This window comes from Oncorhynchus nerka, linkage group LG10 (assembly GCF_034236695.1).
Source record: "Oncorhynchus nerka isolate Pitt River linkage group LG10, Oner_Uvic_2.0, whole genome shotgun sequence".
Lineage (NCBI taxonomy): Eukaryota > Metazoa > Chordata > Actinopteri > Salmoniformes > Salmonidae > Oncorhynchus > Oncorhynchus nerka.
Genome location: NC_088405.1, coordinates 32,111,993 through 32,125,235, shown reverse-complemented (window position 1 = coordinate 32,125,235; position 13,243 = coordinate 32,111,993). Strand labels below are relative to the sequence as shown.

The 13,243-nt window shown below is 44.4% G+C and overlaps 1 protein-coding gene across 2 annotated transcripts in view; it reads left to right on the top strand.

Moving 5' to 3' along the window:
• Positions 1-13,243, top strand: part of ttc27 (tetratricopeptide repeat domain 27) — a 129,366-nt gene that overhangs the window by 84,786 nt on the left and 31,337 nt on the right. For both annotated transcript variants that reach the window (XM_029669520.2, XM_029669521.2), the window contains exon 11: positions 9,683-9,778. In XM_029669520.2, coding sequence (XP_029525380.1) covers positions 9,683-9,778 — 96 coding nt within the window. The remainder of the gene's footprint in view (positions 1-9,682; positions 9,779-13,243) is intronic.

Below are 13,243 nucleotides of genomic sequence, written 5' to 3'. Positions count from 1 at the left end.
TCAAATTTTGGCCTTGACTGTACATAAATACACAGAATAAGGCTATATTATTGGTTAGGCCAGTAATGCTGGTCTTCTTGAAGTGAAGGCACTTGCACTTGGTGTTATACCATTTCAAGGGCTTACTGGCAAAATTAGATGTATTCCAAACCTGGATTTACCTAATCTGCTACACGTCTTGCTAAATGTCACATCATTAGCACAACAGTCTGCAAGCATAAATAATCTGCATGTCCTCTGAAATCCACCCCACCAAACTCTTTAGCTCACTGTAGAAATACTGATTTATCTGTGAAAGCAGAGGGGACATGTGGATAACCAAGCGGAGGACAGACACACTCCCCTGTGCAGGATGTTTGTCATGGGTGTCTCTGTGAAACCAGCCCCCCTCTAGAGAGGGACTGGCAACCTGGGTATCTACAGCCTCTGCTCCCTGTGATAACATGGTAAACTGAGCGAGAGCTTACTTCTGTCATGATGGGCTGTGTAGGAGGATGGGATGAGGTTTAGACATACTACGGTGCCATTCACAAGAACACAAGTCCTTTATGTTTCCACACAGCTTTTCACAGCTGAAGTGCAGATAATCTCTCATACACATACATCTGTGCATGGGCAAGTATAAGTATGATTTACAAATCATTTATACTCAGGGTTGCTTCAAACTGCGCTGGGATGACATTATGGTGTGTGTGTGTGTGTGTGTGTGTGTGTACTCGTTGGTCTCTCCAGCCTCAGTGAGCTGTCAGTCGTAGACAGACGAGGTCAAAGTCATAAAGCAGGAGGTTGGGGCCTGGGACATGACGGTCTGACGTCGGGTATAGAACAGGACACACTCTTAAAGAAGCCAGACACTGTACAGCTGCTCCATGGTTTTGTGACATAGAGCAAAGAGAAAAAGTCTGTTTTCAATCTCTTTAGCTTGCCCTCCTCAAATGTTTGCACACGGAGCTCTGCAGTCTTATCCCAAACCTGATTTGACAGACAGAGCCTGGAGGGGGGCAGAAATGGCTGAGGGGGTCCTTCAGGGGGAGCTGTGTGACAGCATGGTTGGTTCAAGTCATCTAGAGGGGTGGGGGAGGCTCACCCGTCTGTCCATCACAGTGCGAGGAAGACATCAAGCACCAACTGATCCCACCGTCTGACACTAACCCCATCGCCACCCTGTCCCATTCCCCTGTGAGACAGACATGCTCAATCACCGTTTCCCCCAGAATGCCAAAACCCCCCAAGAGAACCGCATCAGAGCGAGGATTGACAGGCGGCTCACACTCACCGATGACTGAGAGTTGAAGGAATTGAGAAAAGAAAAAGCCCTCTGCTTTTTTCAAATTCTTTCTCCCTCACGTCAATGTGTTTTGACTTCTAATCTCCTTGGCTGCTGAAGGAAACAAAAGGGGGAAAAGTGGAGAAAATATGTCATGTGGTGAGTTGTTTCATGTCATATTTGGGGGACATAATTGTTTCTTTTTTACTTGGCTGCTTGATATTGTTCTCGTGAAGGTATAAATACTATCAGAGACTTGTAGACAAACACAAGCACAGGGTCCTTACCAGACTACCTTTTTATTCTTATTATTCCAATCAAGTTCTTCATTGTTATTATTAAGGAAATAGGGGTGTAAATAATAGGATATCAAATACAATCAGTTCCTGTTATTTCCTTGGCCATAATTAGGTGTTTTTGTTTTCAGAAAGGTCATTGGGTATAACGCAAACTGGGCTGCTGTTTCTGATTTAATGAAATCAATAGCTAAGCCAACACCAGCAGTGAGTAGTTTATGACATACTGTACAGTGCATTTGGAAACTATTCAGACTTTTTCCACATTTTGTTATGTTATGCTTAAATTGATTACATACAACATTTTCCTCATCAACCCACACACAATACCCCATAATGGCAAAGTTAAAACAGGTTTTTAGGAATGTTAGCAAATTTATTACAAATAGAAAACGGATACCTTATTTTCCTAAGTATTCAGACCCTTTGCTATGAGACTCGAAATTGAGCTCAGGTGCATCCTGTTTCCATTGATCATCCTTGAGATGTTTCTACAAGTTGATTGGAGTCCACCTGTGGCAAATTCAATTGATAGGCCATGATTTGGAAAGGCACACACACCGGTCTATAAGGTCCCACAGTTGATGGTGCATGTCAGAGCAAAAACCAAGCCATGAGGTCAAAGGAACTGTCTGTAGAGCTCCGAGAAAGGATTGTGTCGAGGCAGAGATCTGGGGAAGGGTGCCAAAGCATTTCTGCAGCATTGAAGGTCCCCAAGAACACAGTGGCCTCCATCATTCTCAAATGGAAGAAGTTCAGAACCATCAAGACTCTTCCCAGAGCTGGCCGCCCGGCCAAACTGAGCAATCGGGGGAGAAGGGCTTTGGCCAGGAAGGTGACCAAGAACTCGATGGTCACTCTGACAGAGCTCCAGAGTTCCTCTGTGGAGATGGGAGAACCTTCCAGAAGGACAACTATCGCTGCAGCACTCCACCAGTCAGGCCTTTATGGTGGAGTGGCCAGACGGAAGCTAATCCTCAGTAAAAGGCACATGACAGCCCACTTGGAGTTTGCCAAAAGGCACCTGAAGGACTCTAATCATGAGAAACAAGAGTCTCTGGTCTGATGAAACCAAGATTTACTCTTTGGCCTGAACGCTAAGCGTCACGTGTGGAGGAAACCTGGCAACATCCCTACTGTGAAGCATGGTGGTGGCAGCATCATGCTGTGGGGATGTTTTTCAGCGGCAGGGACTGGGAGACTAGTCAGGATCGAGGGAAAGATGAACGGCGCAAAGTACAGAGAGATCCTTGATGAAAACCTGCTCCAGAGCGCTCAGGATCTCAGACTGGGGCGAAGGTTCACCTTCCAACAGGACATCGACACACAGCCAAGACAATGCAGGAGTGGCTTCGGGACAAGTCTCTGAATTTCCTTGAGTGGCCCAGCCAGAGCTCGGACTTGAACACGATCGAACATCTCTGGAGAGACCTGAAAATAGCTGTGAAGCGACACTGCCTATCCAACCTGACAGACCTTGAGGAAATACAGGTGTGCCAAGCTTGTGGTGTCATACCAAAGAAGACTCGGGGCTGTTATCACTGCCAAAGGTGCTTCAGGATACTGAGTAAAGGGTCTGAATACTTACGTAAATGTGATATTTCAATTTTTATTTTTTATACATTTGAAAACAATTCTAAAACCGTTTTTCTTTGTCACGTTACAGCCTTATACTAAAATGACAATGTGTGAACAGTCCAGGGATCTGAATACTGGAGAATAATTCTAGCAATTGACCCTTCGCTAAGCCCTGCCCCCCTTGATTACTGTTGCAACCTCGGACAACATTTTCCCTGGAAGCCCAATTCCCCATTCAACCACTTGCAAAATCCCTCACAGTGATCTCAAACTGTGTTTCTAATACACAATGAAATTAAACTAATCAGGAAACTCTTGGGAATGTTGTGGTGGACTGTCATTTCAATTGGTTCATCAAATTGTTTACTGAATTCAGAGACACTGAATGGCTATGGATTCACTGTCAGTATGGAATCAAAGTTATAATGAGCACTTTTAGAGCTAACTAGTGCTTTAAAATCATATCCTGTTGTCGACGGCAGATGGGAGTTGTATTCATAAAATTGCTAACTTAGCTAGCTAACATTTTGAGAAAAGTAATATGAAGTAGCTTTTTTATTTAACCCGGAAAAGCCCATTGAGACCCAGTCTCTCTTTCAAGGGAGACCTGGCCAAGAAGGCAGCAACAATCAATACATTACAGAATTATAACATACAACATTATCCAGCCTAAAAAAAATGCATTTACACTCCTCCTTCTCCCATCAATATTTTAAATGTATTCAGTGGCGCTAACCTATCTAGATGAAGCATGGATTGTAAGAGTATTCCATGCGTCTGGAGCACAAGACGAGAATGCAGTCTTGCCTAAAACTTTGAATGTCCTGGGGACTTTAAGTAGCAACCACCTTGCAGACTGGGTATGGTAACTGCTGGTGGCGAAGGAGACCAGACTACAGCTTGCTTGTGTTAGCAACATTTGGTGGTCAATGAGCTAACCTAGCAAACAATGTAACAAAAGCATAGGCTCTGAATTTCAGAAGTCACAGTAGCAAGTACTCCTGGTACGCTGTTCAATTTAGAAATTAAAATAATTTATTGCCATAGCCATCACTGGGTTTCATACAATTTAAATGTGAGCTTGTCTGAAGTGTCAGACTCGACAACAGATGCTATCCGCTGTGATTGGTTGCTCTAAGTTCTGGGGCAGGGCTTAGCGAAGGGTCAATTGTCGTTAGTTAAACAGCTTACATTTTTACACTTAGCAGAAAATGTATGACACACACAGTTGAAGTCGGAAGTTTACATAGACCTTAGCCAAATACATTTAAACTCAGTTTTTCACAATTCCTGACATTTAATCCAAGTAAAAATTCCCTGTTTTAGGTCAGTTAGGATCACCACTTTATTTTAAGAATGTGAAATGTCAGAATAAAAGTAGAGAATTATATATTTCAGCCTTTTTCTTTCATCACATTCCCAGTGAGTCAGAAGTTTACATACACTCAATTAGTATTTGGTAGCATTGCCTTTTAAATTGTTTAACTTAGGTCAAACGTTACGGGTAGCCTTCCACAATAAGTTAGGTGCATTTTTGGCCCATTCCTCCTGACAGAGCTGGTGTAATTGAGTCAGGTTTGTTGGCCTCCTTGCTCGCACACACCTTTTCAGTTCTGCCCACAAATTCTCTGTGGGATTGAGGTCAGGGCTTTGTGATGGCCACTCCAATACCTTGACTTTGTTGTCCTTAAGCCATTTTGCCACAACTTTGGAAGTATGCTTGGGGTCGTTGTCCATTTGGAAGACCCATTTGCGACCAAGCTTTAACTTCCTGACTGATGTCTTGAGATATTGCTTCAATATATCCACATAATTTTCCATCCCCATGATGCCATCTATTTTGTGAAGTGCACCAGTCCCTCCTGCAGCAAAGCACCCCCACAGCATGATGCTGCCACCCCTGTGCTTCACGGTTGGGATGGTGTTCTTTGGCTTGCAAGCCTCCCCCTTTTCCCCCAAACATAACGATGGTCATTATGGCCAAACAGTTCTGTTTTTGTTTCATCAGACCAGAGGACATTTCTCCAAAAAGTACGATCTTTGTCCCCATGTGCAGTTGCAAATCGTGGTCTGGCTTTTTTATGGTGGTTTTGGGGCAGTGGCTTCTTCCTTGCTGAGTGGCCTTTCAGGTTGTGTCTATATATGACTCGTTTTACTGTGGATATAGATACTTTTGCACCTGTTTCCTCCAGCATCTTCACAAGGTCCTTTGCTGTTGTTCTGTGATTGATTTGCACTTTTCGCACCAAAGTATGTTCATCTCTATTCTTTTGATTTTCCCATGATGTCAAGCAAAGAGGCACTGAGTTTGAAGGTAGGCCTTGAAATACATCCACATGTAGACCTCCAATTGACTCAAATGATGTCAATTAGCCTATCAGAAGCTTCTAAAGCCATGACATCATTTTCTGCACATTTCCAAGCTGTTTAAAGGCACAGTCAACTTAGTGTATGTAAACTTCCTACCCACTGGAATTGTGATGCAGTGAATTATAAGTGAAATAATCTGTCTGTAAACATTACTTGTCATGCACAAAGTGGATGTCCTTACCGACTTGCCAAAATTATAGTTTGTTATCAAGATATTTGTAGAGTGGTTGAAAAACGAGTTTTAATGACTCCAACCTAAGTGTATGTAAACATCTGACTTCAACTGTACATGGCTCTCCAGATATGGTACGTTTTTGTTCAATCTAAACATGGCTATCAAAAGTTTGGTTTTATTCTGATTGCAAACTTCATATTTCTGCAACCTGTCAGGTGGGATGTTTTCCTTCCTTGTGCAGTTGTATAAAATCAATAATTTATGGTTTACTCATTCAATATGCTTTCACCATCTGCTATAATTGTGTTCACAGAGCAACTTGGAACTCAGTTCAGTGAATCGGGATGTTTTTACTCACCAATCTCCCCCACCTCCTCTCATTTTCTCTGAACTACTCCCCAGTAGCCTGTGGCTGTCTCTCTGTAGGGCATCTGGTCTACCAGAGTTCATCAAATGCCAACCGCTGTTTGTGTATATACACTGGAATATAAACACTGGCTGTGGAGAAACACAATTTATTAGTAATCTGCAGTCTGCTTTCAAACAAACCTTGCTTGCCATTAAGGGAAACCGATTCCACCAAGCCAACTGGAAATTTCAAGTAATTTTAACATTCACTACGTCCCCATGCACAGTCTTTTATCAGCAACAAGTCCATTTGTTGGAGACACCTCTATGGTGGTGCAACAGTCACTTGGATGTGCTACCCTTTCATTCTTAAAAACTATTTGTGGGAAGGGTACAAAAGTCCTCAGGAATTTATCAAGGACAGAACCCAACTGCAGGCATTATCAAATTAGAGCACCATTAAGCAAGCAAACATGTCATTTTATCAAGGTCTAGTTGGTTTTGTGCAATGTTTCGCTTTAACAAAAGAGCATTTACATCTACCTGGAAGACCGAACGTTTGCACTCAAACACAAGTGTAAAGGTTGTTTGTTTTGGCATGAATAGACAGCCTATTATAGTCCTCATTCTGGTTTATTCTTACAGCTCTTGCACTTGCTGTGTGCCATCTCCCACTCTGCAGGCTACCTGTTTTGACACACTGCATCACTCACAGATTTACTCCTAATGGTTTACTGGGCATTCTCATTCGTTGACAAGGTTTGTTTAGATTTACATTTACATTACATTTAAGTCATTTAGCAGACGCTCTTATCCAGAGCGACTTACAAATTGGTGCGTTCACCTTAAGACATCCAGTGGAACAGCCACTTTACAATAGTGCATCTAAATATTTTAAGGGGGGTGAGAAGGATTACTTTATCCTATCCTAGGTATTCCTGAAAGAGGTGGGGTTTCAGGTGTCTCCGGAAGGTGGTGATTGACTCCGCTGTCCTGGCGTCGTGAGGGAGTTTGTTCCACCATTGGGGGCCAGAGCAGCGAACAGTTTTGACTGGGCTGCGCAGGAACTGTACTTCCTCAGTGGTAGGGAGGCGAGCAGGCCAGAGGTGGATGAACGCAGTGCCCTTGTTTGGGTGTAGGGCCTGATCAGAGCCTGGAGGTACTGAGGTGCCGTTCCCTCACAGCTCCGTAGGCAAGCACCATGGTCTTGTAGCGGATGCGAGCTTCAACTGGAAGCCAGTGGAGAGAGCGGAGGAGCGGGGTGACGTGAGAGAACTTGGGAAGGTTGAACACCAGACGGGCTGCGGCGTTCTGGATGAGTTGTAGGGTTTAATGGCACAGGCAGGGAGCCCAGCCAACAGCGAGTTGCAGTAATCCAGACGGGAGATGACAAGTGCCTGGATTAGGACCTGCGCTGCTTCCTGTGTGAGGCAGGGTCGTACTCTGCGGATGTTGTAGAGCATGAACCTACAAGAACGGGCCACCGCCTTGATGTTAGTTGAGAACGACAGGGTGTTGTCCAGGATCACGCCAAGGTTCTTAGCGCTCTGGGAGGAGGACACAATGGAGTTGTCAACCGTGATGGCGAGATCATGGAATGGGCAGTCCTTCCCGGGAGGAAGAGCAGCTCCGTCTTGCCGAGGTTCAGCTTGAGGTGGTGATCCGTCATCCACACTGATATGTCTGCCAGACATGCAGAGATGCGATTCGCCACCTGGTCATCAGAAGGGGAAAGGAGAAGATTAATTGTGTGTCGTCTGCATAGCAATGATAGGAGAGACCATGTGAGGTTATGACTGAGCCAAGTGACTTGGTGTATAGCGAGAATAGGAGAGGGCCTAGAACAGAGCCCTGGGGACGCCAGTGGTGAGAGCGCGTGGTGAGGAGACAGATTCTCGCCACGCCACCTGGTAGGAGCGACCTGTCAGGTAGGACGCAATCAAGCGTGGGCCGCGCCGGAGATGCCCAACTCGGAGAGGGTGGAGAGGAGGATCTGATGGTTCACAGTATCGAAGGCAGCCGATAGGTCTAGAAGGATGAGAGCAGAGGAGAGAGAGTTAGCTTTAGCAGTGCGGAGGGCCTCCGTGATACAGAGAAGAGCAGTCTCAGTTGAATGACTAGTCTTGAAACCTGACTGATTTGGATCAAGAAGGTCATTCTGAGAGAGATAGCGGGAGAGCTGGCCAAGGACGGCACGTTCAAGAGTTTTGGAGAGAAAAGAAAGAAGGGATACTGGTCTGTAGTTGTTGACATCGGAGGGATCGAGTGTAGGTTTTTTCAGAAGGGGTGCAACTCTCGCTCTCTTGAAGACAGAAGGGACGTAGCCAGCGGTCAGGGATGAGTTGATGAGCGAGGTGAGGTAAGGGAGAAGGTCTCCGGAAATGGTCTGGAGAAGAGAGGAGGGAATAGGGTCAAGCGGGCAGGTTGTTGGGATGATGAGGGATTAGGGATAGGGATCATAATTGGGATTAGATGTTACCGATTTCCAAAGAGGATCTGCTGTTGCATGTTGACAGGATTTAGATATTGGTAAAGACAACTTCCCCAACCACCCATTAAACTGACAGAGACAAAAGATGAACATTGATGACCGTCATGTGGGCAGAGTAGAAATGGTCTTTGAGGGAGCTAGATCACTATTCATCTGAAGCAGTCTGTTTGACAACACTTTATGACCAGGCATTGGATTTGTCTTTGAGTGTAAAATGTAAAGAAAGCTTTTTATCCCCCCCGCCTCCCTGATTGCGTTGGCGTCTGTCTGTTTGTCTATTTGTTAGTGTCTTTGCTTGTGTCGTTCTGCGTTTTGTCCGAGTATGTGTGTCTGTGTTTTCGTCTGGCCTCGTTACCAGAAAATGGATTCACTGTGACTCACCTCTGTGGATTTTTTTCCATCCCAAACTGTAAAATATGTCCTGTTACTCTCACTCATTTTCCTCTTAATTTTCCTCTTAATTTCCTATGCAAGGAGGCCAATCCCATCCGAGCTGCCAAACTCCATCCACTGTTTATAATGAACTTTATCCTGGGTGGTCGGGATCCAAATCTCATTACAGTAAACTGGGCCCTGTCCATGTTCCACAGATAACACCACCCAACCCAGCCATAACGACAGGACCCAGTCCTAGTCTGGGATTTGCTGTTAGGTTGAGGTTTATGAGCCATGGTATTGGATCATTGATGTTAGACATAACTGTGAGTCAAGGCCAATTTTAGGCACAGACAATTGTCTCCTCTCAGATAGCAAGCAGAATGTGAGTTGTTGCTCTGCATGATGGCCCGCTGATAAAATGAGACTGAGAATGAGACATTAACAATTGGATAGCATCCAGCAGTGGCTCATTTGCTGTGACGGTGAGAGTTGTTTCCTGTTTATACCTTGCCCTCAGCCAGTGTTCATTGAGTACCTAACAACCCGAACAACACAGATTGAGACGAAACACAGAAGTCAACCAGATATCAGGGTTGGACACTGTCAATCAATGGGCTTTTAGACCTGTTGCACTCACATCTCAATCAGTACATTTCAATTTGCTCTTGACTTGCTCTACCAACTTTGCAGTTTAAGTCTGTCATTTTGGGGATTTAGTAATGAGGCTTTGCCTGGGTATGACTCTCTAGTTGACGCTGGATGTCTTTCCTCTCTTCCAGACTATAGTGGATTACTTTGAGGAGAGGAGCTGTCCTGTGACGGAGCGTCTGAAACTCTTCTACTGCTGCCAGGCTCCTCCCAGATGGGCTGTCCAGGTAACACCCCTTCATTACCCCGTCACTGCTGATTGGGTTTCTGATATATGAATTGGTTTCGCTCCACTGTGATTGTGAACTTCATTTTAAGGGCAGACTCACTGTAACTGAAGTACCACACAGAGCAATGTCTTCCATCAAAGCTTTGACTTGTGACTTGACCCATTGGAAGTCATGGTCACGATTAGACAATTATTTACATCAGGGTTGTATGCGTTAACACTAATCCAGGAGAAAAGGATGGGACTCTCTTTGAACTCCCACACCTTTGACGGTAGTCCGTGACTTGAAGAAGGATGCTGCCCTTGCTTTGTGACTGTCCTCTCGACCTCCTGCCCGAGGTCTACTACCGCGTTGTCCCCAGAGGAGTCTCAGCCATCACCACATGTCTGGTTATATGGGATTTAGTGCGTCAGAGCCTTGCTCTAATCTGGACACTCGACATTCAGACAATATATCTGTCAGGCTGAAGCTCCCTGTTAGCGCCGACTGCTTCCAAGCCAAATGTCACCTAATGGCCAGCCTCCACTGCAGGATGGCCACTAAAACAGTACGTCTTTGTCCTCCAACTACCAGACAGTTAGTGCCCCTCAGGGTAGAAGCTGCATCAACCTGGTAATCTTTATATGGTGTTACATGTAAGGCTTGTCTGTTTTTCTCGGTCTGTGTATATATTCCGGTAGATGAGGAGTGAGTGATTAGCCTTTTTTGTCATTCTGTATTTGTAGCAAGCAGAAAGATGGTTTGTTGACCATGGGTGTGTTTATTTCTGTTGTTGTAGCACCGGTCTTGGCCCAGTCAGTTTCTCCTTCCTTGTATTAGGTAAGGTGTTTTGAGCAGTGTAATTTGCTCACATTTTCCCTTCACATTTCTGTGAAGGGAGTAGTACACAGCATTGTACGAGATCTTCAGTTTCTTGGCAATTTCTCTCATGGAATAGCCTTCATTTCTCAGAACAGGAACAGACTGACAACATGACCAATGTCGACACTGTACTTCTGATCAATTTGATGTTATTTTAATGGACAAAAAACAAGGACATTTTTAAGTGACCCTAAACTTTTGAACGGTAGTGTATATTTAAAGGCACGGGCCTAGCTAGTCAACGGATGAGGAGAGTGGAGATGGTGAGATAGCTGGGGAGAAAGAGATTGTGGGGTTGTAATAAAAGGAGGGAGGAAGAGATATGACAAAGAGGAGGTAGAGAGATTGAGAGGGAGGGAATGTAAAAGACAGGGAAAGAGAGAAATCAGTGGGGCAGGATACATCGTCCAGGCTTCATGTAATAATGGCAAACAGCAATAAAGCTGGAATTGAAGGCACCCTATTGCCGCCTGGGGAATTGAAAGTGCAAGCAAGGCAGAGAATCGTGTGGGCTGTTGTGATGTGTTTTTCCTTAGCGAGAGGCGTGCCCGGCATGTAACGATGGCCGTGCCTGCGCACAGAGGAGCTGTGTGGGGAGAGGAGGGACAGGAAGATGGGTTGAGATATAGCACATATTTGAAGATTTGCTTACAGAATTAATAAATCCCCATATAATTAAACTGTCTCTTGCCTGTCTCAGCCCTTCATGCTTTCAGGGAGATTCTGAAACCACAATATCAGGAGTTTTCCTGGAAACTGGTAAAGAGGCACAAATGGCATGTGCGCTGCCGTGTGTCCTATTAGTCTAAATGTCTGCCGTTTGCAATTGGTGTCACGTCCTGGCTCCCCATGTCTCCCTGGTCACGTGATTAGGGTGGTTGACGAGTGGGGTTGTGGGACGGGGGTAAAATCAGATTTATGGGGCCCATCATCCCAGTGGGACGTGATATGTCACCCCTGAGATGGGATGGGGAGGCGATCACAGGAGAGGACGAGAGGTGATAAAACCCAGAAACCTAGGATTTGGTCTGTGACAAGACAGACTGTGCTCCAGGTTCAGCTCCCACTCTTTAAGTGGATTGAGAGACAGGGTTAGGGTACAAGGTTAGGGCCTATGTTGCCTTGTGTGAAGATGACAAGATAATGGAAATAGATGTGAGGTCATAATAGTAGAGATGGAGAGATGAAGACACGACCGGGGGGTGAAGACACGACCGGGGGGTGAAGACACGACCGGGGGGTGAAGACACTAACCTGCATATGGCACCACAGCTAGGAATGAATACAACTGGTGTGTGTCTGCGTGTGTAGTTAAGAACTAGAGGTCGACAGATTATGATTTTTCAACGCCTATACCGATTATTGGAGGACCAAAAAAAGCCGATACGATTAATTGGCCGATTTTTAAGGGAAGTATTTATTTGTAATAATGACAATTACAACAATACTGAATGAACACTTATTTTAACTTAATATAATACATCAATAAAAATCAATTTAGCCCCAAATAAATAATGAAACATGTTCAATTTGGTTTAAATAATGCAAAAACAAAGTGTTGGAGAAGTAAAAGTGCAATATGTGCCATGTAAGAAAGCTAACGTTTAAGTTCCTTGCTCAGAACGTATGAAAGTTGGTGGTTTCTTTTAACATGAGACTTCAATATTCCAAGGTAAGAGGTTTTTAGGTTGTAGTTAATATAGTATTTATAGGACTATTTCTCTCTATACCATTTGTATTTCATATACCTTTGACTATTGGATGTGTAATACTGGCAATAGCTTCCATTCCTCTCCTCGCCCCTACCTGGGCTCGAACCAGGAACACATCGACAACAGCCACCCTCGAAGCAGCGTTACCCATGCAGAGCAAGGGGAACAACTACTCCAAGTCTCAGAGCGAGTGACGTTTGAAACGCTATTAGCGCGCACCCCGCTAACTAGCTAGCCATTTCACATCGGCTACACCAGCCTAATCTTCGGAGTTGATAGGCTTGAAGTCATAAACAGCGCAATGCTTGAACACAACGAAGCTGCTGGCAAAACGCACAAAAGTGCTGTTTGAATGAATGCTTACGAGCTTGCTGCTGCCTACCATCGCTCAGTCAGACTGCTCTATCAAATATCAAATCATAGACTTAATTATAACATAACCCCACACAGAAATACGAGCCTTTGGGCATTAATATGGTCGAATCCGGAAACTATAATTTCGAAAACAAAACGTTTATTATTTCAGTATAATAGGGAACCGTTCGGTATTTTATCTAATGGGTGGCATCCCTAAGTCTAAATATTCCTGTTACATTGTACAACCTTCAATGTTATGTCTTAATTACGTAAAATTCTGGCAAATTAGTTTGCAATGAGCCAGGCAGCCCAAACGGTTGCATATACCCTGACTCTGCGTGCAATGAACGCAAGAGAGAAGAGAAGTGACACAATTTCACCTGGTTAATATTGCCTGCTAACCTGGATTTATTTTAGCTAAATATGCAGGTTTAAAAATATATACTTCTGTGTATTGATTTTAATAAAGGCATTGGTGTTTATGTTTAGGTACAGTCGTGCAAAGATTGTGCTTTTTTCGCAAATGCGCTTT